At 45.5% G+C, this 27,570-nt stretch overlaps 1 protein-coding gene and 1 pseudogene across 2 annotated transcripts; one reads left to right on the top strand and one right to left on the bottom strand.

The window, feature by feature from the left end:
- Positions 1-14,316: 14,316 nt before the first annotated feature.
- Positions 14,317-21,341, bottom strand: LOC123153267 (alpha-1,3-arabinosyltransferase XAT3-like; annotated as a pseudogene).
- A 1,003-nt stretch (positions 21,342-22,344) lies between these two features.
- Positions 22,345-26,407, top strand: LOC123151409 (beta-1,2-xylosyltransferase XYXT1). 2 transcript variants are annotated; one of them, XM_044571132.1, is made up of 5 exons: positions 22,345-22,653; positions 23,686-23,790; positions 24,420-24,536; positions 24,693-24,824; positions 24,904-26,407. In XM_044571132.1, the coding sequence occupies exons 1-5, from the start codon at positions 22,476-22,478 to the stop codon at positions 26,100-26,102; spliced, it is 1,731 nt and encodes a 576-aa protein (XP_044427067.1). In that variant the 5' UTR covers positions 22,345-22,475; the 3' UTR covers positions 26,103-26,407. The 2 variants fall into 2 exon arrangements, with proteins under 2 accessions (XP_044427067.1, XP_044427066.1); XM_044571131.1 differs by having other exon boundaries at positions 22,350-22,653; positions 24,681-24,824.
- Positions 26,408-27,570: the final 1,163 nt, after the last annotated feature.

Genomic DNA, 27,570 nt, shown 5'->3' with positions numbered 1-27,570 from the left:
TCTCATCTCTGCAGGTAGACCGCGCCGGAAAGCGACCAGGACGACGCCCGAAGAGGAGAGGAGGGCCTTCTCCTCACCGTGTAGCCGCCAACCTTGTCCTGCTCGAGGAGGAGGAGAAGGAGGGGCGCACCCAGCCACCACAGTCGCCGCAATCAAGGGCTTCTTCCACCTAGACCTCTAAATCCACGGCACCGTCGTCCAGCCACCCAAGGTGAAGGTGCCCCCAACTCCCCTCCGTCCCCTCTCCCCTCCTTGTTTCATTCGATCTAGCAGCCATGGATTTGGGTTCCTCAAGGCTGCCTAATTACTCTACCATGTGTTCCTACTACTAGCTCTAGCCATGGATTAGGGGCTAGTGTAGATGCAAAATAAGGTCAAATCCCTCTCGAATTTAGGTCAAATTAGGTTCAAATCCCTCTGAAATTAGTATGTAAAGCTCACTATTCTGAAGTTCTGATCAGTTCAGTACCTTAGTAAGCAATAACACAAGCTTGCTGCTAGTTCAGTACCTTTTGCTGCTAGTTCCTCAAGGAGTTTTGCTCAAAATTGCTCAACAAGCTGCATCTGGCTTTTAAGAACAGGGCATCAACAGTGCGACTCTAGTATCTAGTTGGGGTCTTGGGGAGGGACAAAATGGACAGGGCATCACTATAGCTATACTGCACAACAAACTATTAGTCTTAGGATTAACACTCCTCATATGAGATGAGAGGATTTTTTTAAATGGCTTTTCCCTCTAGCTAGCTTTAAATGGCATCACTGTAGCTGCCAATTCAGATAAACCTGAATTGACTTTGCCAGTGTTGTATTTGTCCCCTTGGATTATTGTATTTAGTGTAAATCTAGTCTGAAACTAGTAGAGCTCTTGGTGATTTGCAAATTCAATTTAAATAAAAATTTGGTACATGACTACTGATCATGTATGAAAGATGTTGCTACTGGATGAGCACAAGAACTAATCAGTAGATTTTGATTTTGAATTTTTATGACTAGTGATCAGGTTTCAAATGATTTTGAATTTTTATGATTTTTATGCACATAGGTGAAGCCACTGACTACACTTCGGGTTCTACTCCTGGAGCACTTCAGGAATTTTACTTCATAACTGGAGTATTTTGATGGTATTGGGGGGTTTTGTCTCCGACCATCGTGTCGTGATGATATTGTGGGGTGTTGTGGGGTTCCAGCTAGGCGGGGGTGGGGTAATGATTTTGCAGGTACCCTGAGAGGCCCTTGAGTTTGCCGGAATGTCGATTAACTTCCGTTCCGGCAAATTCGGGTACTCCATATGTCCTATTTTTAGCAAAGGTCATGCTGAAATTTTCCGTGAATTTTAGCATGACTTTGCTAAAAATAGGACATATGGGGTACTTGCGACTAATGCATGGGCCGGGGTATCTTAGTACTTAATTAAGTAGGATCAACTGCCCCTTTATTCTTGCTGAATTAAACACATATGATGAATTCATGTGTGGACAGACGAAAAAGCAACTGCCATAGGTGGCAATAGAGCCAAGTGATTAGGCCCAACTTAGAAATTCTCCTTCCCTTTTCTTGATAGGGTATATTATTAGAAGATACACATATATATCAGTCAACCTAGGATGCCTCGGCATCGATAAACCCTAAATGATGAAAACTTAACTTAGCATTTAGGGTGCCTCAGCGTCGACAAATCCTAAATGATAAAACCTTGGCTTTTAGGGTGCCTCGGTGTCGATAAAAACCTAAATGATGAAAGCTTAGGCTTTTAGGGTGCCTCGGCTTCGACAAATCCTAAATGATAAAACCTTAGCTTTTAGGATGCCTCGGTGTCGAAAAACCCTAAATGATGAGACCATGATCTTGTTCCTTGACAATAACCAACTTTTTGACCAATTTTTTTTCCTATTTAGAGCGAAACATGGCCCACAACGATGAGGTCGGCGGTTCGGGTGGCAAACAATTCTGGGAGTTGTCCCAGGAGATGGAGGAACAACCTCACTGCTATGAGGACGTCGCGGAAGACACCGATCCTGACTACACAACCCCTAGTGGCGTCGGGGATGACACCATTGATGGTGCCGCCGAGGATGCCACCACTGATGGTGCCGCCGAGGATGCCACCACTGATGGTGCCGCCGAGGATGCCACCACTGATGGTGCCGCCGAGGATGCCACCACTGATGATGCCAGCGCATGCATAGATGGCAGCCAACCAAAGAGGCAACGGAAGGACCGGTGCCCGAACGTGCTCCGCACCACCAAGGAGGAATTTACTCAAGTGAACTCCGACGGGCATCCAACGGCGCCCAAAGAAATAGTCAAGGGGTACTCGCTTCAACTCGGGTGCATTCTTCGGAGCACCGTCTCGATCAACACCGAGAACCTAAGGCATAAGGACCGAGGGAATTTGCGCACCCTCCTCTTCACAAAGCTACACGAACGATACAAGTTCCCCGCTGAATTTGAAAACACACGCCTCTCAGGGAATAAAGTGAACAATGCCGCCCTCACGAGGATGAGCACGGCCCTGTCTACTTGGAGAAGCGCGGTGAAGACAATGATTGAGAAAGGTGATAGTTATGAGAAGATCAAGGCGAAAAATCCTTCGATCAGCGAAGATGAATACAAGGAGTTCAAGATCAAGTGCGAGAGCAGCGCAACCTCCGAATCAAGTTAGTGGAGGAAAGAAATGCGGGAGTTGAACTTAGGGGAACATAAACTTGGTCTCGGCGGTTACAGAGTGGCGGAGCCTATATGGGACAAGGAGGACACGGAGCGTGCCGAGCAAGGCCTACCGCCCCGCTTCGAGAAATACCGTGACAAGTAGACCAGGAACTATGTCAGGGCCCGGTACAAGGAGGACCCGGTAACAAAGGAGCTTACCACGGATCCAAAGACCAGGGCACTTGAGCTTGTTCTGGTAAGGAATACACCCCCGTGTAATTAGCTCCATATGGTTGCATTCTAATTAATGAAGCCAAATTTCTAAATGGTCCACATTCCTTCCACGGGAAACTGAAAGCAGTAGCGCGGGGTCGTCTCAGAGCACCCCTTGGGACAGCACTCTAAATAGGGCATTGAACGTAATGAAAAACAAGGATAAGCTCAGTAAGCCATCGTCAGCTGGTCGTGTGGCCGGCAAAGGCTTGTCCACAAAATGGGCGTCCTACTATAACGCTGGTGGGCGAAAGGAGAGAAAGACCAGCTCGGAAAGCCAGTCGCGCGAGGTTCAAGAACTCAAGGCTCAAGTGGCGCGGATTCCGGAGATTGTCCAAGAGCAAGTGCAACAACAACTGGGATCGATGCTCACCGGCATTATGCCTACCTTGATTCATGGGCTGACGACGTGGATTACGGGCGGCCAATAGGGGCCGCCCCCGATTCCCAGCTTCACGACCAGCAACTCGCACAACGCGTAGGCGGCGCCATTGGTGTCTCCAGCGGAGGCGGTATTGGTGTCTCCGACGCCGGCACGGGCATTGGAGCTTAATGCACCCGGGTGTATGCCGGTTGGCACCTCAGCAGCAAGCGGCCCCCTTCGTCAGTTGCACGCCCGCCATTGGCGGTGCCTCGACATTAGCCGAGCTCGACGCCATCATCACGGTAACTAATTAAGCCTCTTGGCCGAGGACTTCATCTCCTTGCCTTTGACTGGGCATCCCTGACGCCCTACATGTTTTCGCAGGGCGCCGCCGACTTTCCGTGCACTCTCCTGCACTTCGTGAATGACGAGTTGGTCGATGTCGCCAAGGGAAAAATTGTTCAACTGGACAACCTCGTGTTCCACAGTAATCCGATGCCACCCACCGTGTATAGGGTTCAACTGGTTCGGGTGCTGCCAGGCTGTGACGAGTTGTTACCTCCGATTCGAGTCGCTAGGGCCAACGAAGATGATCTGATGACCCTCAGCGCCTGCCTAAGCTGGCCCCTGCTTTGGCCGAAGAGCCAAATTCGTTTGGGGGCGGGGGACACCACCCCAAATACAACACCGCCAGTCATGCCGGCGCCAAGCCATGGCAAGACCGCCGCAACGCTACCGGACATGCCGGACATCCCTATGGCACAGGATCCGAACATGCATATGGCACAGGATCCGGAGGACGACGACGACGACGACGATACATTTACCAATGTCGATAAGTACTTTGCCGAACATGGGTACGGTGATGAATTCTTCGGGCCTCCTTCTCAAGAACCCAACCCTGAAAAAGACGACCGCAATCATGCTGTGAAGGAAATATGCCCTAGAGGTAATAATAAAGTTATTATTTATTTCCTTATATCGTGATAAATGTTTATTATTCATGCTAGAATTGTATTAATCGAAAACATAATACATGTGTGAATACATAGACAAACAGAGTGTCACTAGTATCCTCTACTTGACTAGCTCGTTGATCAAAGATGGTTATGTTTCCTAACCATAGACATGAGTTGCCATATGATTAACAGGATCACATCATTAGGAGAATGATGTGATTGACTTGACCCATTCCGTTAGCTTAGCACTTGATCGTTTAGTTTGTTGCTATTGCTTTCTTCATGACTTATACATGTTCCTATGACTATGAGATTATGCAACTCCCGTTTACCGGAGGAACACTTTGTGTGCCACCAAACGTCACAACGTAACTGGGTGATTAGAAAGGTGCTCTACAGGTGTCTCCAAAGGTACTTGTTTGTTTGGCGTATTTCGAGATTAGGATTTGTCACTCCGATTGTCGAAGAGGTATCTCTGGGCCCACTCGGTAATGCACATCACTATAAGCCTTGCAAGCATTGCAACTAATGAGTTAGATGCAGGATGATGTATTACGGAACGAGTAAAGAGACTTGCCGGTAACAAGATTGAACTAGGTATTGAGATACCGACGATCGAATCTCGGGCAAGTAACATACCGATGACAAAGGGAACAACGTATGTTGTTATGTGGTCTGCCCAATAAAGATCTTCGTAGAATGTGTAGGAGCCAATATGGGCATCCAGGTCCCGCTATTGGTTATTGACCAGAGAGGTGTCTCGGTCATGTCTACATAGTTCTCGAACCCGTAGGGTCCGCACACTTAACGTTCGTTGACGATATAGTACTATATGAGTTATGTATGTTGATGACCGAATGTTGTTCGGAGTCCGGGATGAGATCACGGACATGACGAGGAACTCCGAAATGGTCCAGAGACAAAGTTTGATATATGGGATAGTAGTGTTTGATCTCCGGAAGGGTTCCGGAATTCACCAGAAGGGGTTCTGGATGTTTCCCGAAATGTTTGGGCATGAGAACACTTTATCTGGGCCAAAGGGGAAAGCCCATGAGGCTTTTGGGAAGTGCAAAAGGAAGTTTTGTGGAGACTAGAGGCTAGACGCCATGAACCCTGGCGTCTAGGGGGTAGACGCCGGGAACCCTGGCGTCTAGCCCTGGAGTCCGAGAAGGACTCTTGCCTTTCGGGTGAAACCGACATTGAGGAGGATTTTACTCCAAGTTTCGACCCCAGGGCTCAACATATAAATAGAGGGGTAGGGCTAGCACCAAAGACACATCAAGAAACACCAAGCCGTGTGCCGGCTACCTCGTCTCCTCTGGTTTATCCTCCGTCATAGTTTTCATAGTGCTTAGGTGAAGCACTGCGGAGATTGTTCTTCACCAACACCGTCACCACGCCGTCGTGCTGCCGGAACTCATCTACTACTTCGCCCCTCTTGCTGGATCGAGAAGGCGAGGACGTCACCGAGCCGAACGTGTGCAGAACTCGGAGGTGCCGTGCTTTCGGTACTTGGATCGGTCGGATCGTGAAGATGTACGACTACATCAACCGCGTTGATATAACGCTTCCCCGAACGGTCTACGAGGGTACGTAGACAACACTCTCCCCTATCGTTGCTATGCATCACCATGATCTTGCGTGTGCGTAGGAAATTTTTGAAATTACTACGTTCCCCAACAGTGGCATCCGAGCCTAGATTATATGCGTTGATGTTGTGCACGAGTAGAACACAAGTGAGTTGTGGGCGATATAAGTCATACTGCTTACCAGCATGTCATACTTTGGTTCAGCGGTATTGTTGGATGAAGCGGCCCAGACCGACATTACGCGTACGCTTACGCGAGACTGGTTCTACCGACGTGTTTTGCACACAGGTGGCTGGCAGGTGTCAGTTTCTCCAACTTTAGTTGAATCGAGTGTGGCTACGCCCGGTCCTTGCGAAGGTTAAAACAGCACCAACTTGACAAACTATCGTTGTGGTTTTGATGCGTAGGTAAGAACGGTTCTTGCTTAAGCCCGTAGCAGCCACGTAAAACTTGCAACAACAAAGTAGAGGACATCTAACTTGTTTTTGCAGGGCATGTTGTGATGTGATATGGTCAAGACATGATGCTAAATTTTATTGTATGAGATGATCATGTTTTGTAACCGAGTTATCGGCAACTGGCAGGAGCCATATGGTTGTCGCTTTATTGTATGCAATGCAATTGCGCTGTAATGCTTTACTTTATCACTAAGCGGTAGCGATAGTCGTGGAAGCATAAGATTGGCAAGACGACAACGATGCTAGGATGGTGATCAAGGTGTCACACCGGTGACGATGGTGATCATGACGGTGCTTCGGAGATGGAGATCACAAGCACAAGATGATGATGGCCATATCATATCACTTATATTGATTGCATGTGATGTTTATCTTTTATGCATCTTATCTTGCTTTGATTGACGGTAGCATTATAAGATGATCTCTCACTAAATTTCAAGAAAAAAGTGTTCTCCTTGAGTATGCACCGTTGCCAAAGTTCGTCGTGCCCAGACACCATGTGATGATCGGCTGTGATAAGCTCTACGTCCATCTACAACGGGTGCAAGCCAGTTTTGCACACGCAGAATACTCAGGTTAAACTTGACGAGCCTAGCATATGCAGATATGGCCTCGGAACACTGAGACCGAAAGGTCGAGCGTGAATCATATAGTAGATATGATCAACATAATGATGTTCACCATTGAAAGCTATTCCATTTCACGTGATGATCGGTTATGGTTTAGTTGATTTGGATCACGTGATCACTTAGATGATTAGAGGGATGTCTATCTAAGTGGGAGTTCTTAAGTAATATGATTAATTGAACTTTAATTTATCATGAACTTAGTCCTGGTAGTATTAGCATATCTATGTTGTAGATCAATAGCTAGCGTTTAGCTCCCCTGTTTTATTTTTGATATGTTCCTAGAGAAAACTAAGTTGAAAGATGTTAGTAGCAATGATGCGGATTGGATCCGTGATCTGAGGTTTATCCTCATTGCTGCACAGAAGAATTATGTCCTTAATGCACCGCTAGGTGACAGACCTATTGCAGGAGCAGATGCAGACGTCATGAACGTTTGGTTAGCTCAATATGATGACTACTTGATAGTTTAGTGCACCATGCTTAACAGCTTAGAATCGGGACTTCAAAGACGTTTTGAACGTCATGGATCATATGGATGTTCCAGGAGTTGAAGTTAATATTTTAAGCAAATACCCGAGTTGAGAGATATGAAGTCTCCAACAAGTTCTATAGCTAAAAGATGGAGGAGAATAGCTCAAGCAGTGAGCATGTGTTCAGATTGTCTGGGTACTACAATCGCTTGAATCAAGTGGGAGTTAATCTTCCAGATAAAATAGTGATTGACAGAATTCTCTAGTCACCATCACCAAGTTAGTAGAACTTCGTGATGAACTATAGTATGCAAGGGATGATGAAAACGATTCCCGAGCTTTTCATGATGATGAAATCGATGAAGGTAGAAATCAAGAAAGAACATCAAGTGTTGATGATTAACAAGACCACTAGTTTCAAGAAAAGGGTAAAGGGAAAGAAAGGGAACTTCAAGAAGAACGCCAAACAAGTTGTTGCTCAAGTGAAGAAGCCCAAGTCTGGTCCTAAGCCTGAGACTAAGTGCTTCTACTGCAAAGGGACTGGTCACTGGAAGTGGAACTGCCCCAAGTATTTGGTGGATAAGAAGGATGGCAAAGTGAACAAAGGTATATTTGATATACGGATTATTTGATGTGTATTTTACTAGTGTTCGCAGCAACCCCCCGGTATTTGATACTGGTTCAGTTGCTAAGAGTAGTAACTCGAAACGGGAGTTGCAGAATGAATAGAGACTAGTTAAGAGTGAAGTGACGATGTGTGTTGGAAGTGGTTCCAAAATTGATATGATCATCATCGCACACTCCCTATACTTTCGGGATTAGTGCTGAACCTAAATAAGTTTTATTTGGTGTTTGCATTGAGCATGAATATGATTTGATCATGTTTATTGCAATAATGTTATTCATTTAAGTAAGAGAATAAATTGTTGTTCTGTTTACATATATGGTTACACACCCAATGAAAATGGTTCATTGGATCTCGATCATAGTGATACACATATTCAAAATATTGAAACCAAAAGATGCAAAGTTAATAATGATAGTGCAACTTATTTGTGGCACTGCCGTTTAGGTCATATTGGTGTAAAGCGCATGAAGAAACTCCATGCTGATGGACTTTTGGAATCACTTGATTATGAATCAGTTGATGCTTGCGAACCATGCCTCATGGGCAAGATGACTAAGACTCCATTCTCCGGAACAATGCAGCATGCAACAGATTTTTTGGAAATCATGCATACTGATGTATGTGGTCCGATGAATATTGAAGCTCGCGGCAGGTATCATTATTTTCTGATCTTCACAGATGATTTGAGCAAATATGAGTATATCTACTTGATGAAACACAAGTCTGAAACATTTGAAAAGTTCAAAGAATTTCAGAGTGAAGTGGAGAATCATCGTAACAAAATAAAAAGTTTCTACGATATGATCGCAGAAGTAAAATATTTGAGTTACGAGTTTGGCCTTCAGTTAAAACAATGTGAAATAGTTTCACTACTCACGCCACCTGGAACACCACAGTGTAATGGTGTGTCTGAACGTCGTAACCGTGCTTTATTTGATATGGTGCGATCTATGACGTCTCTTACTAATTTACTGCTATCATTTTGGGGTTATGCATTAGAGACAACTACATTCATGTTAAATAGGGCACCCTCTAAATCCATTGAGACGACACCGTATGAACTATGGTTTGGCAAGAAACCTAAGCTGTCGTTTCTTAAAGTTTGAGGTTGCAATGCTTATGTGAAAAAGTTTCAACCTGATAAGCTCAAACCCAAATCGTAGAAGTGCGTATTCATAGGATACCCAAAAGAAAATGTTGGGTACACCTTCTATCACAGATCCAAAGGCAAGATATTCGTTGCTGAGAATGGATCCTTTCTAGAGAAGGAGTTTCTCTCGAAAGAAGTGAGTGGGAGGAAAGTAGAACTTGATGAGGTAACTGTACCTGCTCCCTTATTGGAAAGTAGTTCATCACAGAAATTTGTTCCTGTGACTACTACACCAATTAGTGAAGAAGCTAATGATGAAGATCATGTAACTTCAGATCAAGTTACTACCGAAACCTCGTAGGTAAACCAGAGTGAGATCCGCACCAGAGTGGTACAGTAATCCTGTTCTGGAGGTCATGTTACTAGATCATGATGAACCTACGAACTATGAGGAAGCGATGATGAGCCCAGATTCCGCAAAATGGCTTGAGGCCATGAAATCTGAGATGAGATCCATGTATGAGAACAAAGTATGGACTTTGATTGACTTGCCCATTGATCGGCGAGCCATTGAGATTAAATGGATCTTCAAGAGGAAGACGGACGCTGAAAGTGGTGTTACTATCTACAAAGCTAGAATTGTCGCAAAAGGTTTTCGACAAGTTCAAGGTGTTGACTACGATGAGAGTTTCTCACTCGTATCTATGCTTAAGTCTGTCTGAATCATGTTAGCAATTGCCACATTTTATGAAATCTGGCAAATAAATAAACAAAACTACATTCCTTAATGGATTTATTAAAGAAGAGTTGTATATGATGCAACAAGAAAGTTTTGTCAATCCTAAAGGTGCTAACAAAATATGCAAGCTCCAACGATCCATCTATGGACTGGTGCAAGCATCTCGGAGTTGGAATATACGCTTTGATAAGTTGATCAAAGCATATAGTTTTATACAGACTTGCGGTGAAGCCTGTATTTACAAGAAAGTGAGTGGGAGCACTACAACATTTCTGATAACTATATGTGAATGACATATTGTTGATCGGAGATAATGTAGAATTATTCTGCAAAGCATAAAGGAATGTTTGAAAGGAGTTTTTCAAAGAAAGACCTCGGTGAAGCTGCTTACATATTGAGCATCAAGATCTATAGAGATAGATCAAGACGCTTGATAAGATTTTTCAATGAGTACATAACTTGACAAGATTTTGAAGTAGTTCAAAATGGAACAATCAAAAAAGGAGTTCTTGCCTGTGTTACAAGGTGTGAAGTTGAGTAAGACTCAAAAACCCGACTACGGCAGAAGATAGAGAGAGAATGAAAGTCATTCCCTATGCCTCAGCCATAGGTTCTATAAAGTATGCCATGCTGTGTACCAGACCTATTGTATACCCTGCCCTGAGTTTGGCAAGGGAGTGCAATAGTGATCTAGGAGTAGATCACTGGACATTGGTCAAAATTATCCTTACTGGAGTAAGGATATGTTTCTCGATTATGGAGGTGACAAAAGGTTCGTCGTAAAGGGTTACGACGATGCAAGTTTTGACACTGATCCACATGACTCTAAGTCTCAATCTAGATACATATTGAAAGTGGGAGCAATTAGCTAGAGTAGCTCCGTGCAGAGCATTGTTGACATAGAAATTTGCAAAATACATACGGATCTGAATGTTGCAGACCCGTTGACTAAACTTCTCTCACAAGCAAAACATGATCACACCTTAGTACTCTTTGGGTGTTAATCACATAGCGATGTGAACTAGATTATTGACTCTAGTAAACCCTTTGGGTGTTGGTCACATGACGATGTGAACTATGGGTGTTAATCATATGGTGATGTGAACTATTGATGTTAAATCACATGGCGATGTGATCTAGATTATTGACTCTAGTGCAAGTGGGAGACTGAAGGAAATATGCCCTAGAGGCAATAATAAAGTTATTATTTATTTCCTTATATCATGATAAATGTTTATTATTCATGCTAGAATTGTATTAACCGGAAACATAATACATGTGTGAATACATAGACAGAGTGTCACTAGTATGCCTCTACTTGACTAGCTCGTTGATCAAAGATGGTTATGTTTCCTAACCATAAACATGAGTTGTCATTTGATTAACGGGATCACATCATTAGGAGAATGATGTGATTGACTTGACTCATTCCGTTAGCTTAGCACTTGATCGTTTAGTTTGTTGCTATTGCTTTCTTCATGACTTATACATGTTCCTATGACTATGAGATTATGCAACTCCCGTTTACCGGAGGAACACTTTGTGTGCTACCAAACGTCACAACGTAACTGGGTGATTATAAAGGTGCTCTACAGGTGTCTCCAAAGGTACTTGTTGGTTGGCGTATTTCGAGATTAGGATTTGTCACTCCGATTGTCAGAGAGGTATCTCTGGGCCCACTCGGTAATGCACATCACTATAAGCCTTGCAAGCATTGCAACTAATGAGTTAGTTGCAGGATGATGTATTACGGAACGAGTAAAGAGACTTGCCGGTAACGAGATTGAACTAGGTATTGAGATACCGACGATCGAATCTCGGGCAAGTAACATACCGATGACAAAGGGAACAACGTATGTTGTTATGCGGTCTGACCGATAAAGATCTTCGTAGAATATGTAGGAGCCAATATGGGCATCCAGGTCCCGCTATTGGTTATTGACCAGAGAGGTGTCTCGGTCATGTCTACATAGTTCTCGAACCCGTAGGGTCCGCACGCTTAACGTTCGTTGACGATATAGTACTATATGAGTTATGTATGTTGATGACCGAATGTTGTTCGGAGTCCGGGATGAGATCACGGACATGACGAGGAACTCCGGAATGGTCCGGAGACAAAGTTTGATATATGGGATAGTAGTGTTTGATCTCCGGAAGGGTTCCGGAATTCACCAGAAGGGGTTCCGGATGTTTCCCGAAATGTTTGGGCACGAGAACACTTTATCTGGGCCAAAGGGGAAAGCCCACGAGGCTTTTGGAAAGTGCAAAAGGAAGTTTTGCGGAGACCAGAGGCTAGACGCCAGGAACCCTGGCGTCTAGGGGGTAGACGCCGGGAACCCTGGCGTCTAGCCCTGGAGTCCGAGAAGGACTCTTGCCTTTCGGGTGAAACCGACTTTGAGGAGGCTTTTACTCCAAGTTTCGACCCCAGGGCTCAACATATAAATAGAGGGGTAGGGCTAGCACCAAAGACACATCAAGAAACACCAAGCCGTGTGCCGGCTACCCCGTCTCCTCTAGTTTATCCTCCGTCATAGTTTTCATAGTGCTTAGGTGAAGCCCTGCGGAGATTGTTCTTCACCAACACCGTCACCATGCCGTCGTGCTGCCGGAACTCATCTACTACTTCGCCCCTATTGCTGGATCGAGAAGGCGAGGACGTCACCGAGCCAAACGTGTGCAGAACTCGGAGGTGTCGTGCTTTCGGTACTTGGATCGGTCGGATCATGAAGACGTACGACTACATCAACCGCGTTGATATAACGCTTCCGCGAACGGTCTACGAGGGTACGTAGACAACACTCTCCCCTATAGTTGCTATGCATCACCATGATCTTGCGTGTGCGTAGGAAATTTTTGAAATTACTACGTTCCCCAACATGCTGGTACCGCGGAGAAACCAAATTGCAACAGGCGTCGTCTGGCGTTCAGTTCTCAGGAGACGCCTCCAGCTGCCGCCTTCATCGAGCCTCAGATAGCCGTGGTGCCAACTATTATCAGCCCCAACACACTCAAGAAGGCGGTCTATGAGCAGAACTTGATCCCATTACAGCAGAAGAAGAAGGGACGGAAAAGAAAGAGTAACAAGGGTGCCAGCCAGCCGGCACCGAGTACGATCCGTGCTCAAGACGGTCCACCTTCACCTAAGGATATCTCGAGGAGGGTGCATGTGGCGGGTAGGCCGATGCTACCGACTAATCTGCTCAATGCTGCAACCGATGCTATGCGGAGTCTGCATGACAGTGTTCTTTCTTTGGAGAAGCGGCGTCTCTCCGAGAATGATGTGGCATACCCGGTTTTCGTGGCCAAGGTGCCAGAGGGCAAGGGCTTTGTGGATAACGCCATCGGGGGTATGATCGTCCTGCGGTTTGATGACAGCTTCGCTATGTTTAACCTTCATCCGCTGCACTACACCTTCGTTCGGCTATTTTCGCTGAGTATGGAGATGCGGATCATTAGAGACAAGACCCCGGACATCGGTGATAGTCGACCCCTTCTACATGTGTGCCAAGATCTTGGGCAGCGCTGGGGACCGGCAGGTCGCGAGTTCTTACCTCGAAGGCGTCATTCTGGCAAACCCAGATAAGGATAACTTCCTCGTGCCTTACTTTCCCGAGTAAGTCATCCCCTCACCGCCCCGTAACATATGATTTCTTAGATTTCGATCATTCTTTTTTTTCTAACATTTCGTGTTTAATGCAGTGACACACATTGTACACTCATCCTCTTAAGCCCAAAATATTCCATGGCCACGTATTTTGACTTGGACCGTCAGTCAAAGAAAGACTACACAAATATCAAGAAAGTTCTTGATGATGTTCTCCCTGGCTACACCAAATCTGGAGGCACCTTCACCAGGCCAGTTCGTAGGTACGGCAAGCACGTGTTCGCCCACACTACGATGTTCCCCTGCGTCAAGCAGCCGCCTGGCGGTCATAAGGATGCCTACTACGCCCTCCATCACATGCGGGCGATCGTACGGGACCATAATCACCTTCTGCTACCAAATATCTCAAAGATTGGGCCGCAAGATTGTCGGCAATCCAGGACGCAGACATCAGACAAGAATTCTTTCGCATCCAGTCGGAGTTTGCGGAAATCATCCATCAAGATGTCCTTCGTACCTCGGGGCAGTTCTACCTCAGATATCAACCGTCCAACAGTGAGATAGACACAACGCTACAAATGCAGGCTGACAACGCTCGCGATTTCATGACTATCACGAGAGACGGCGGCTTCATCCACGCTTCGGTCCCTGAGTCGAGTCGAAAGTAGTGATGCTATGTGTAGTTCTGAAACATCGATTGGCTCATGTTGTAATTAAACTTTAATGAACTTGTATGTCTTTTTGGTTTGGACAGTCGTTCAACTTAGATGTAATTGATGCTATTTATTAGTAGGACCATGAATCGTGCTATTAATGTGTTGCCTTTCTCTTCCGATCGTTTTGTTGCATACTTATATATTGCTTATGTATTGTCTGTGAATTGCTACTAACGTTTTGTTTGGCTAGTGCATAGAGATGTCGTCGTATGTCGTGTACAAGGGTAAGGTTCCCGGAGTCTACTACGACTGGGAGGAGTGTCAGAGACAGGTTCACCATTTCAGCGGTAACAGTTACAAAGGGTACACCACTAGAGCGGAGGCGGAAGTTAGATACGCGCGCTATCTAGCGAGAGAGAGGAGGGAGCATTGGAGGAACCGGATGAAGACCAGTTTCATCGCGATTATGCTCATCGTGATGACCACAGCTCTCTTCTATGTGATGGTAGTTTAGATAATCGATATCGACTTGTAATGTGAAGACAAACTCGCTACTCGCGGTTTTGAGACTTGCAATGTTCTAACTTTGTTCGGTATTTTAAATTCGGAGACTAATATGATGAATTGTATTCGGAGACTAATCTTCTATTGTATTCGATGAATCTGCTGTTGTTGTGTGGTGCTAGCTAAATTCTGTCCAATGATATATTTTGTAACCTGTGAAAATATCAGAAAAAAAAATCTCTAATATTCATACTAGTGCGCACCACCACATAGTGCGCCATTAGTAAGACAGAGCACACTAATGGCGCATCATCCAAAAGTGCACCATTAGTATGCCAAAGCACATGGGTAAATATGGCCCCCCTGGGAGGCATACTAATGGCGCACCGTGGGCTATACTAATGGCGCACTGCATGGTGCACCATTAGTATACCAGATACTAATGGCGCACCACAGGTGCGTCATTAGTAAAAAATACTAATGGCGTGCTAGTAGTGGCGCATCTGTAGTGCGCCATTAGTAGGCAAAACATGTGCGCCACTAGTAGGCCTTTTCCTAGTAGTGCCTCATCCACCCTCTTCCCTGCCGCTATCAGCTCGTCGCAAAGAGACTTGACCTTTCCGACGTAGTCAGTGATGGAGGAGTTCCCCTTCTGCAGATTTGCGAGGGCGATCCGAACATTGGTGGTCTGGGAACGGGTGCGGGATACAAGCATACCTTCAACCGTGTTCCAGAGCTCTGCTGAAGTGTGACACGACGCAATCTGGATGACGATCTCACGGGGAAGAGTCATCGGGGGATAGGAGAAGACTTGTTGATCTTGTGCATACCAGGTTTGGAAATCAGGGTTCGGCGCCTTCGTTGTGGCCTTGCCATCAGATGAAGCTATGTCGATCTGCATAGGTGGTGGTGGTTGCTCGACGTCGAGGTACTTTGCCATCTGCGCGCCCCGGATCGCAGAGAGCACGGTTGCCCGCCATACCGCCTGATTGCCCTTCGTGAGCTTCTCGATGGCTGTGTGAGCGAATGGCGAGGATGGGAAGGAACTTGAAGATGTTGCCATGGATGAGCTCGAGGATGGATCTGATACCATGTAAGAATTAGAGGCGTGAAAGCGTATGCATATTCTGCAGGGACGCATGCGTGTTTATATAGCACAATAGGATACACGATCGGCAGGTTGTTGTAGTCTTGACCCATCCTCCAAGCTATACAAGAGATAAGATCAAATCTACCTAACAACCTGCCTAGTTTACATGATACACACGCACACACTATCGTGACACATATGTCACGTTTATACAAACAAGCCTATCATTTTACAATAGGGTCGGTGAAGATGGTGTGGTCCTTCAGGTATATGTCTTTGAGCGTCATCACCTCGACTTTTGCCTTGTACTCGACGTACCGAAGCCCCATGTCAGGTGTGGGCTGGACAAGGCAATCCAACACGGCCACTTTATCTCGCCCCATGGGACTATCTGCATCAACATTCCGTTGTGAAGGAGGAACACCATATTGGTGAGCCCGACGCCGTGCATGCCCACCATTACATCACATGAGTTCACCATCTCCACAAACTGGGCCATGTCACGCACGGCCTTCGGCCCTACAACCACGACCTCAAATCCGACCTCATTGGCAGTCACAATGACCTCTGCCTTATTTGTGAGCACCCTCGAGTGGCGCTGCAATAGCATGACAAGACGAGGCCTATCACTGAAGGTACGACTTGTAGGGGTTGCCCACACACGTTTCAGCGAGTAGGCTGATCGGAGGAAGTCCCGAAAGTCCATCATCGTGTATCCCTTCTTGGAAAGAGCGGGAATGATCCCCAAGTCCTTATGGCTTTCGATGCCTACTTGCATTGATGGGAAGCAGTCCACAGCATCGTCGGTGTCAAAATCGAGGTAGATGGAGAGTGTTGCGAGGATGTGTCGATACTTGACGATCCATTTGTGGTTGTAGTCGGTGGCCAAGAAATGGACGTGACTGTTGTACACCCGTGCCATGTTGTAAAGAGGGACGACAATGTCGGCCATGTCGTGGTAGAAGTTGTTGCTGTAGTCCGGGTGGAAAAGACCACTGCGGAGACATTGTGGGTGATTGTGCATCTTGGCAGGACCATGTTTCATGGCACCCGGGGCGCTCGAGCGGATGGTCACCTCCTGAACCTGCTTGATCGTCTGTATCACCCACTTGCACGGGAACGGGCGGATTGTGACCATCCCATCCTCCGTCCGGTTGTTATCGCCAGTTGCTGAGACCATGTTAGACAGTGGCGGCTTTGCCGTGCATACCAACGTCATCTTCCATGCCGCAGATGTTCATGCGAGCATTGCTGAAGTTGCAACTTAACCTGCTTCTTGGTGTTCCCACATATGTGTATCATGAAAACGGTCAAGTTTGGAACTTCTCTTTAATTGCCGACCAAAAAAGTTGAACATTTAAAAATGCAGCCATTTTTAAGATTCTGTATTTTTTGCATTTTGCAACATTTTATTAAAAAAGGAACATTTTTTCAATTAGAATACTTTAAAAATGTAAAAAAAATATAAATTTTGTGCACATTTAAAAAAATAAAGTAATCTAAAAAGGAAAATAAATAAATAGACCAAAATAAATGTAAAGAAAACAGCATAAAAGGAGGAAAAAAATAGATCAAAAGCTTCCAGAATGTTGCAACCCGGATTTCTATAGACTTGGGCTGGCCCTATCGCCAGTTCGTCCGGTCTGTGCGAACCGACGACGAAATGACGCAATAAGTGTGATGTAGGAAATGCCTTTTTTGGGTACTCCTATTCAGGACCTCCTACGTATCGGTCCGTGCGACTAAATGTTGTACAATCGTACAGATCATCATGACTAAGCCAACCCGTTTAGCACTAGCTTGTAACGACTTTCTTTTCCTACATTTTTTCTTTGACTTATTAGTTTTCAGTTGGTGCTTTATTGTTTTTTCCAAAAAAATTGTATGAAGTATATATTTATAATAAAATTTTGTAAAGCAATAACATATTTTGTTTCTTAGAACATTCTAAAAATCTCGAAAATCTTTAAAAATCTAACATTTTCTTAACTTGCAAATATTTTTCAAAATTTTAAATTTTTCTTAAACATATTTTGATGTTTTCAATATTTTGAAAAATAAAGTACAATTTTGAGAGCATTTTTAAAAACTAAGAACATTTATTTAAAGAAAAAAATAAAATAAACCAAAAAGGAAAACTGGTACAGAAAACAAAGAGGGGAAAAGAAATCTTATAGTACAAGTTCCCTAAACTGAGATAATCAAAATCATGTATGAACTAATTCGGCCCGCCATCAGTGCATTTTCCCTACATTCTTACTCGCAGTGAGCAATAAATAGGGATACTCCTACACACAGAATAAGAAGCAAACCACACAACACATTGTCTCAAAAAAAAAAGGAAACCACACAACACACTCGCTCAGTTTTTGTTGTTGACTCTGAACCCACTCACTCAGTTGGGCCAGCCCATATCCCTATTGATTTCTGGATGATTTGTCGATTTGGTCGGCTGTATAGCAAAATCGACCCTTCCCTTGAGGAAAAAATATAAGCCGCATGCTCTTGGACCAACCAGTTTTCGACTACTTTTTAATTATTTTATGGATATTATTATTACAACGATGGAAAATAGGAAAGGTATTTGAAAAATGTTTCAAATTTTGAAAAGTGTCCGAGAATTAGAAAAAAATATTCACGAACTAGAAAAAAAATGCTCATGAATTGTAAAAAAAATCATAAAAAAGGAGAATAGAAAAAATAACTGAAAAAACACAAAGGAAACCAGTAAACTAGAAACAAGCACATGAAAAAAATATATATATTAAAATGACTGGCGGGAAGTTTCTAGAAGGTTCCTCAAGATGAAAAACAAACATAGTAAAGTCGTACATGGGCCAACCCATAGTGTTTGTGCTTACCATTACCGAAGGCACAAAAACAAGGGCATTTTGCCCGTTGCAGTATTATTTACAAACGGGCGCAACCCCCCCCCCCCCCCCCCCTCGACAACCCTCGGCACTGCCCGGCCCAATTTTTTGTTTTAAACCCAAAAAAATGTGCGAGTGGTGTATCGTTCAAACCCACGGCCTCCACCTCTAGAGCAACCAACCATGCAACCGAGCCGAATTTGATTACTTACATATTCTTCTTATTCTTCACTTCTTCTTTTTCTTGCCGCTTTTATTTTTCATTTTATTGAAAAATGCATGGACTCTTTTATCAAAATTGGCAAAGTTTTTGCAAATCCATGATTTTTTTTCCAAATTCATGAACTACTCATTTTGAAAATCCATGAAGTTTTCTGAATATTCAATGATTTTTTTTTGAAATTTCATAAAATTTATTTCAAAATCGATGAACTTTTTCCAAATTTGATGAAGTTTTTTTTTTCAAATTTGATGATTTCATAAAAAATTGTGTAATTTTATGATTTCATAAAAATTTGATGAAATATGTTTAGTACATTTTTATCAAATCCTTGAACTTTTGGAGTTTGTGAATTTTTTCTAAATTCGTTAACATTTTTGAATTCACAAACTTTTTCGATCTTTTGCAAAACAAATTTTTTCCTTATCTACTTGTAAAGTCTATGGTTGACCGATTAACTGGTCCACAGCGTCCGATCAAATGTGATCAAGCGAATAGGGGAAACCGATGAAATGCAATCGAGGAGTCGCCTTGTACATGGGCTGGCCCACGAGCATGGGCGGGTGAGCACTAGTAGTGCGAACCGACGTCTAGAACGCCGATTAGGAGCTCCCCAAAACAAGGCATTTCCTATATGGTGCTTAAGGTGCCGCTTACCGGGCGCACACCCTCCTATACACTACCTCTAGTAGCGGGCCGACCCATTTCTATTTTCCGTTTGTTTTTTCTCTATGTTTCTATCTGGGTTTCCTAGGCGTTTTTTCGTTTTTCTTTTCAAATTGTGCGAACTTTTTTTTCAAAATCGATGATCTTATTTCAGTTTTTTGTGAACTTTTTCTTAAAATCAATGAAAATTGTAAAAAAAAATGATGTTTTTTTCGAAATTTATGTACTTTTCTTCAAAAATTATGAAAAAAACTCCATTTTGATGAAAAAATTTCAACATCTAATGAACTTTTTTGAAATAGATGAACTTTTGAAATTCTTTCAAAATTGTTGAATCCCTTACAATTTGGTGATTTTTTATAAAAAAAATGATGAACTTTTTTAATTCCCCATTTCTATCTTTTGAATAGTCAAAGATCAAACGATGGACTGGTCAATCATGACGGGTCAACACAGTTTTTTTGGGGGGAACAAGCGATCTGAAGATAAGGCCTCCTGTTGGCCGGCCTGTCAGGGATGTCATGCGTAGTCCCTTTCTTCTAACCGGTGCTGAAGGCGCCGATTAGGAGCTCCCACAAAACAATATTATCCTATGTACCACTGTTCTATGTGCTATGCACACGCACAAAGCACTTGCTCGCTAGCCCAGCCCACGTCTCATCCTCGGGCGATTTCTTTATTGGTTTCTTGATTTGGTCGGTTTTCTAGCAAAAACGGGCACCTTACCCTCGGTCATAGTGAAGCATGGTCGTTGTTGCGTCAGGCCCGACAAACGCGGTGAAGGTAGCTACCATGCGTAAGAGTGTAGCAGGTTCAATCGATCTATATTTAGGTTTTTTTCTGTTTATTTCTCTACAGGTTTTCCATGGTTCTTCTTATATTCATCATTTCGTTATTCATTTTTATTTTTTATGTTTAGTACATTTTTAGTTGTTGTTTTCCTAATAATGAATAATGTTTAAAACATGTATTTTTAAAATTCATTTTTTAATTAGTAAACTATCTTTCAAATTTGTGATTTTAAAATAAAATCATGAACATTTATTAATTTCACGACCATTTAAAAGAAATCATGAACATTTTTATTCCTAGACTTTTTTTTAATTCATGAATATATTTTACAATAATACATTATTTAAATAATAGCCTATTTTAGGAAATGAAATAATAGCCTATTTTAGGCGAATCTAAATAATAGCCTATTTTAGGCAAATTTAAATAATATAACTAGTAGTATTTTGGAGCCATCTCCTTTCGAGTTTCCCTTTATAACGAGTGGCGTCTGATTTTTTTGGCAACAAGAGCACTACCTAGGCAGGTCCATGGGGTTTTTTCAGCGGCAATATGGTGCTAGAGGCGGTGAATAGGACTTCCCAGTGGGGTGCTCTACAACGCCTTAAAGGGAGCTACATGGGCAGGGCTCATGTTAAAAAAACTTATATGCTTGCTTGCTTTTTTAGTGTTTTCATTTTCTCTTCCATGCATTTTATTTTTCTTTTTAATTTTTTAATTTTGTTTTTCAAATTTTTCCTTTTTGATATTACTATTATTGGTTATGTTTTTTGCTTTCTTACTAATATGTAATCATTTTTTAAAAGTTTATGAATATATATATATATATATATTGAAGTGATGAACAAATTAATTTAAATCGAGGAACCTTTTAGAGAACTTTTCAATACATGAATATATTTTTTTTCCATCCAGTAATATGTTTAAAAGACAACATGAACCTTCAGGAGGGATTAAATGTAAAAAAAACACTTACGGTAGGGATTACGCATGTACATGTCCTCATCCTCACTAATCTCCAATTGTAGAGCTCGCTGGCCAACGGCCGACGCATCATACGGTTTGATACCCCCTCTCGCCGCCAGCGGCATGTTCCGTGGACTAATCAAAGTTTTTTTAGGCGACAATCAAGCAGGTTAGAGCCACATGGAACTTTTTTTTTTCATGATAATACGTGTCTCATTCATATCATAAAGAACAAAGTACAAATCACGTAAAGACCGACATGACAATACTGAAAAGATAGTAGAACATTTCTGAGCTTGACACCAACGCTCGTCAACTGCTTCCGGCACCACCACAGCAGCCACCGGAAAAAAAATGACAAATCACCACCTCACCCGAGCTCGACGCGGCTCCATCGCTGATATGCAGCTTTGCGGACCTCCAAAGTGGCTCACCAAAAGTGAAGCCCTTGCCGTTGAACGAATCAGACCGGGGCAACACCCCGGACACGCCATCGAACTTCAGATCTGGCACTCCACCACGACTAAGACGCCGAAGGAGGAAACCATACCTTCCATCCACAAACCACGAACCCAGTAGATATTCCATCTTCCAGATGTCGTCGATGCAGACCACAATCTGCATCCGTTCCTGGACTACCTCCCAAGCTCCGCGTCGATGCTGGAGCAAACGTCGTCGCAACGGTGGAACCCGAGGACACAGGTCCACCACAAGGATGCCGCCGCCGCCACACCATTCTTACTTGAACAGACTGGTTTCCAAATCCATCCCCAACCATAGGACCGATGGCCTTGTCAGGGAAGGATCCGAAGATTCATTATTCAGCGCCGCCATCGCCATCACCGAAGCAAAGACGATGAACAACCTAAACACCTAAACTATAAGGGATTAAAATCGATCCACACGCGTGGATCCGGCGGCCCCTCTCACCACCGACGACCGAGGTCGTGGGCGGAGGGGAGCCGCCGGAGAACGGCGTTGGGAGATTGGCCCTGTCGGCGGCTAGGATTGCAGCCGCCAGAGACGAGAGGAAAACTGGCGAAGCGTTTCTACAGGAAGACAGTTCAGAATACACAATCCTACATAGCTCCGTGTGGAGCCACATGGAACTCGCCACCACTCTGCCCGGCGGGCCGCCTGTATAAATACACGCGCGCCGCAGACATTACCCGTCGCATAAGCCGAGCCTTGCTGCACACAGACAAATTAAAAGGGCGGAGAGAAACGACGGGCGGGCGTTGCGCGAGCGCCTCGACGGCATGACCGCCGACCCGTCCTCCTCGTCGTCGTCGGCCGCCGCGGCGCCGTCGGTGAAGGGCGTGGCGAGGGCGCTGTCCCAGCACCACCGCGCCGTCGTCGCCTTCCTCTTCGGCTTCTTCGTCATCCTCGTGCTCTACACGACCGCGTCCGGCCAGTTCGGGACGCCCAACACCATCGGTGAGTACGGGGTAGCAGTGGTAACCTTCTACAGTAATTATTACTATCAGTTATTACCTGCATGCGGTTCTCCCTGCTTGTTTACCGGGGTAACGTCCTCGACGTTTCTCTTGACCCTGGTCATGGTCATACTAGAGCGCGTAGTACTTGTTTTTACCACTAGTTGAAGAATTATGCATCCGATTTCTGTTCACAAACTCCATGGCTAAACTCAACTCGGCTATATTCATCCTTGACCCCACTGGTAGACTCGGTGACGTATGGATTCCATACACTAGTCCTCATTCATTTGGAAGTCTCCTCCCACACTGGCTATGCATGTATGTATGACTTGTCCGGCTCTACAAATCAAGAAAAACAGTGGAAAACCAGTCACCTTTCTTTTTCAGGAGAATGACATACGCTTCTTCCTCAGAAATATTCAAACGATGCATATGCAATCATACTTGTTTCCTTCCAAATTATTGCACTGCATTAATTGTTCCATTAATTTCATTCAGAGTGCACCACATATAGCCACGCCATTCTTTTGTACTTCCTCCGTTCCAAAATAGATGATCCAACTTTGTACTAACCTTAGTACAAAGTTGGGTCATCTATTTTGGAACGGAGGACAATCAATTTTCAGCTCCCCTGCAATATATCCGCTCCAAATGCATGCTCACCTTTTCTTGCACTAAATTTAACGCTGAGTAGTATTTCTAGCAGACTCAAAACGGGATCACACACATATCTAAATTTGTAACGGCCTATCTATTTACATTATTCGCAAAATGTCGTCATACTAGCTAGTACCCCCTCCGTTCACAAATAGAGTACAATAGATGTTTTGGATATTCCAATATAGACTACATACGAACACAAATGGGTAAATAAACACACTAAAATGTGTCTATATACATCCGAATTAGAGAAGGTTAGGACCTTTTATATTTTTTGTATAAAGGTGGAATGTCAAAGCATGTTCTTGATTCGCCGGGTCGTCACGCTTACCATACAGCCAGCTAACTTCCCTTGTATACGTGCATGCAGTCGCCCTGCGGTCCACGCCAGCCGAACAGAATGGCAGGACGTCTCCTCCTCCTCCTCCTCCTCCAGCGTCGTCGTCGGCGCCAGACAATAATAATTCCACACAAGGTACGTATATTAGAACTAACGCGGCCGGTGACACGTATCTTTATATTCTGATTCAGCGTGATCATCGCCACCCTGTGTAATAATCAAATGCTGTGAAGTCGTTGTTAGCATGCTCCGGGGTTTGTTTTTGGCTAAGCGAACTGTGCTGAGCATCGGGTCCTGACAAACGACGGAACCCAACTGCCTGGCCCACGGCGCGCACATGAAGAAGATAGGTTAGGGTGCCGCGTCGTGATCAGCGGCTTCATAATAATGGCCTAATAGTAAACGATGGGGATGTGCCTACGTGTGGCACGGGTATTAGCTATAGCACACACATAGTATGTGTAGGCAGGATCGTACGTAGTACGTTTTCGACAGAGAATACGAATATACTTTTTTTAGAGAGCGTGTGTGTGCAGTGTGCTTGTTGGTTGATTGCTACGCGGTTTTGGCCGTGCGCACACATGCATCTATTTCAATTTTTGTTGCACGAAGCTATTTCAACATTCTAACTACGCTTTTTAACGTAGTTCAATATCCATGGCCAAGTGATTACATTTGGCTATGTTTTCCACAACGTATTCGAATATCTGAGGTCAAGTGATTCTGGCTAATTTGCTTTGTTGATGTATACCTAACATTGACAGGTGCAGTACATGACATGGAAAATGGCAAGAAGGACGAGGCAGCCAAGACGATGGGACAAGTACGCATCGAAGACAAAAACGTTGTACCTGGAAGAACTGACATGAATAAAACGACTGGTAATACTACGACCTTTCACTGCATAACTCATCCACTGTTTGTTTTGGCATTACTATAATTATTTTGTCGATCATCATACGTAGTTGTACTCTCTAGTCTCTCTTACAGTTAGTTTACTGATGATTGACCAGCTGTTAATCTAGTTGTTAATTCAGATAACGTGCAAGCGAATAGGACAGACCAGTCAGGCCAGACAGTGAATGAAGCTAGCGACAGGATGGAGGAAGAGCTCATTCGGCAAGAACTCGGTCAAGACGGCGGCAAGAATGAGAGCAACGTCAAGCATGGTGAGTTCTTGCCACGAAAACTTAACTTCAATCGTCAATCGGTAACATGATGAGTAAAACGTCGGCCGCATGCATTCAGGTGCCCCGCCCAAGCCCATCTGCGACCTGTCCGACCCCAGGTACGACATCTGCGAGATCACCGGCGACGCCCGGGCCATCGGCGGCAACCGCACCATCCTCTATGTCCCGCCCGCAGCCGAGCGCGGCGCCGACGGCCAGGAGTGGGCTATCAAGGACCAGTCCCGCAAGTACCTGGAGTACATCGAGAAGGTGACGGTCAAGACCCTGAGCGCCGCGGAGTCCCTGGTGGCGCCCGAGTGCACCTCCCGGCACGCCGTCCCGGCCGTCGTGTTCGCCATGAACGGGCTCACGTCCAACCCGTGGCACGACTTCAGCGACGTGCTCGTCCCGCTCTTCATCACCGCCCGCGCCTACGACGGCGAGGTCCAGTTCCTCGTCACCGACCTCCAGCCGTGGTTCGTCGACAAGTACCGCCTCATCCTCGCCAACCTGTCCCGCTACGACATCGTCGACTTCAACAAGGGCGCCGGCGTCCGCTGCCACCCGCGCATCGTCGTCGGCCTCCGCAGCCACCGCGACCTCGGCATCGACCCGGCCCGCACGCCGCGCAACTACACGCTGCTGGACTTCCGCGTGTACATCCGGGACATCTTCTCGCTGCCGCCCGACGGCCTTGGCATCCCGTACAAGGAGGCAAACAAGAACGCGACCGGCGGCGTCGATGGTGGCACGGGGAAACGGAAGCCGCGGCTCATGCTCATCAACCGTGGCCGGAACAGGAAGTTCGTCAACATCCCGGAGATCTCCGCGGCGGTGCAGGCCGCCGGGTTCGAGGTGGTGGTCGTGGAGCCGCGCCGTGACCTGAGGCTCGAGGAGTTCTCCAAGGTGGTGGACTCGTGCGACGTGCTGATGGGCGCGCACGGCGCCGGGCTCACAAACTTCTTCTTCCTCCGCACCGACGCGGCGATGCTGCAGGTGGTGCCGTGGGGCCACATGGAGCACTCGGCCATGATATTCTACGGCGTGCAGGCCAAGGAGATGAGGCTGCGGGACGTCGAGTACAGCATCGCCGCCGAGGAGAGCACGCTCTACGAGAAGTACGGCAAGGACCACCCGGCGGTGAGAGACCCGGAGTCCATACATAAGCAGGGGTGGCAGCTGGGCATGAAGTACTACTGGCTGGAGCAGGACATCAGGCTCAACGTCACCAGATTTGCTCCGACGCTCCACCAGCTGCTTCGGACGCTCCAGGAATAGAGGATAGGAAATATATACTCCTAGGTTGCAAGAAGAAGAATGTCACATACTCCCTTCGTAAACTAATATAAGAGCATTTAGATCACTATTTTAGTTATCTCAACGCTCTTATATTAGTTTACAGAGGGAGTATTTGTTTATTTTTAAAACTGTAACATCTGCGTGTACTGGTGATATGTTGGTGTAATGAGCTTGAAGCTTCCGAAACGAAGCACTCCCCAAAAGAAGCGCGGAAAATCAGAGAATGATATAGCATGAGAATGAGCTTTACTGAAGATTTAAAGATTGTTTTGTTTTGAGAGAAACCCAATTCATACCCTTGAACTTATGGCCGAGTTCGGCGGTGACTCTTTGTGCGGTTCTCCCTCGTGAGGACATTGTCGTGGAGCTTAATTGTCCTAGAACGTGGTATGACGTTGTCTTTGTGTTGTCCGGTTATTCTGGGATCTGCTTTGTAAGAGGATTGCCACACTACCTTGCATTGTTCAACTGTGCATTTAGTTTGTGCTTTATCTATAAAGTAGGGTGAATACATGTTTCATGAACTTATGGACGAGCTCGGTCCCCTCGCGCCACCACCCTAGGGCAACGCCAGGAGGATGTGGTGGCTACCCCTGGAGGCGACTGGGGTGGCTTGGGCAGGGTGCCCTGCACGGCGGCCAGGGCAGCTTCCAAGTCGTGTGGCGGCAATCGGCGGCCCCATGGCCGGCGGGTTGCTCCGGTGGGCTCCCCGGCTCTGCGATGGGCGGCGGCGGCGGCCGTGGATCTCGCTTCCTAGGCAGATCCGTCAAGGCATGGATTTGGCCAGATTAGGACGCGTGATGGGACCGGTCTAGGGCAGCCAGAGGTCCTCTACCGGCATTCGGGTGGCCCCGTTCGTCTTCATGGGGAGGGTGCTCGCGGATCCAGCTAGCTGCCAGATTAGCGTGACGCGACTTCCGGTGAAAATTGTGTCGACTACGGTCTTGGCGGACAATGGCGGCGTCTCTGACGTCGTTTCCTTCTGAGGCATCATCGTTGCTGGTTGCTTCACCATGCTCGGGGTGTTTCGGTGGGGACCCTAGATCTGGGTCTCCCAAATCGAACGATGGAGGATCCTTCAATGCCGTTCTCCCTCCTGGGGCATCGTTTTGGAGTAAGTGCTGGTTGAATGTGACAAGAGGAGGATCGGTGTTACATCTACCACAAGGCCGACGACGGGTCTCGACGGCAAGGCGCGACGGAGTTTCAGCGACATGCGCGTGTAGATGGACACGTGCAGGATGGTGGTATTGTCTGGCATCATGTTGACGTTGACGGTAGTATGCCTTGGCGACGTGAATGTGTTGATCACTCCAAATGTGGGACGGCAGAAGATGGCGGCAGCTGATTCCTAGAGCGTACGCAGTGGGTCTAGCTAAAGCGTCATATGTGGGTCACAATGGGTCATTTCTAAGAAAGTGTTTTTCACTCTTTTAAGAAATTGTGT

Source organism: Triticum aestivum, chromosome 7A (assembly GCF_018294505.1).
Source record: "Triticum aestivum cultivar Chinese Spring chromosome 7A, IWGSC CS RefSeq v2.1, whole genome shotgun sequence".
Classification (NCBI taxonomy): domain Eukaryota; kingdom Viridiplantae; phylum Streptophyta; class Magnoliopsida; order Poales; family Poaceae; genus Triticum; species Triticum aestivum.
Note: the sequence above shows the minus strand (reverse complement) of the source record. Positions and strands in the feature narration are given on the sequence as shown.

Excerpts from the sequence above, each read along its gene's own strand:
- LOC123151409 (XM_044571131.1), top strand. The coding sequence starts at position 22,476 with ATGACCGCCGACCCGTCCTCCTCGTCGTCGTCGGCCGCCGCGGCGCCG. Across the intron at positions 24,537-24,680 it reads TGACATGAATAAAACGACTG|TTGTTAATTCAGATAACGTG; the intron begins GTAATACTACGA and ends CTGTTAATCTAG. Across the intron at positions 24,825-24,903 it reads TGAGAGCAACGTCAAGCATG|GTGCCCCGCCCAAGCCCATC; the intron begins GTGAGTTCTTGC and ends GCATGCATTCAG.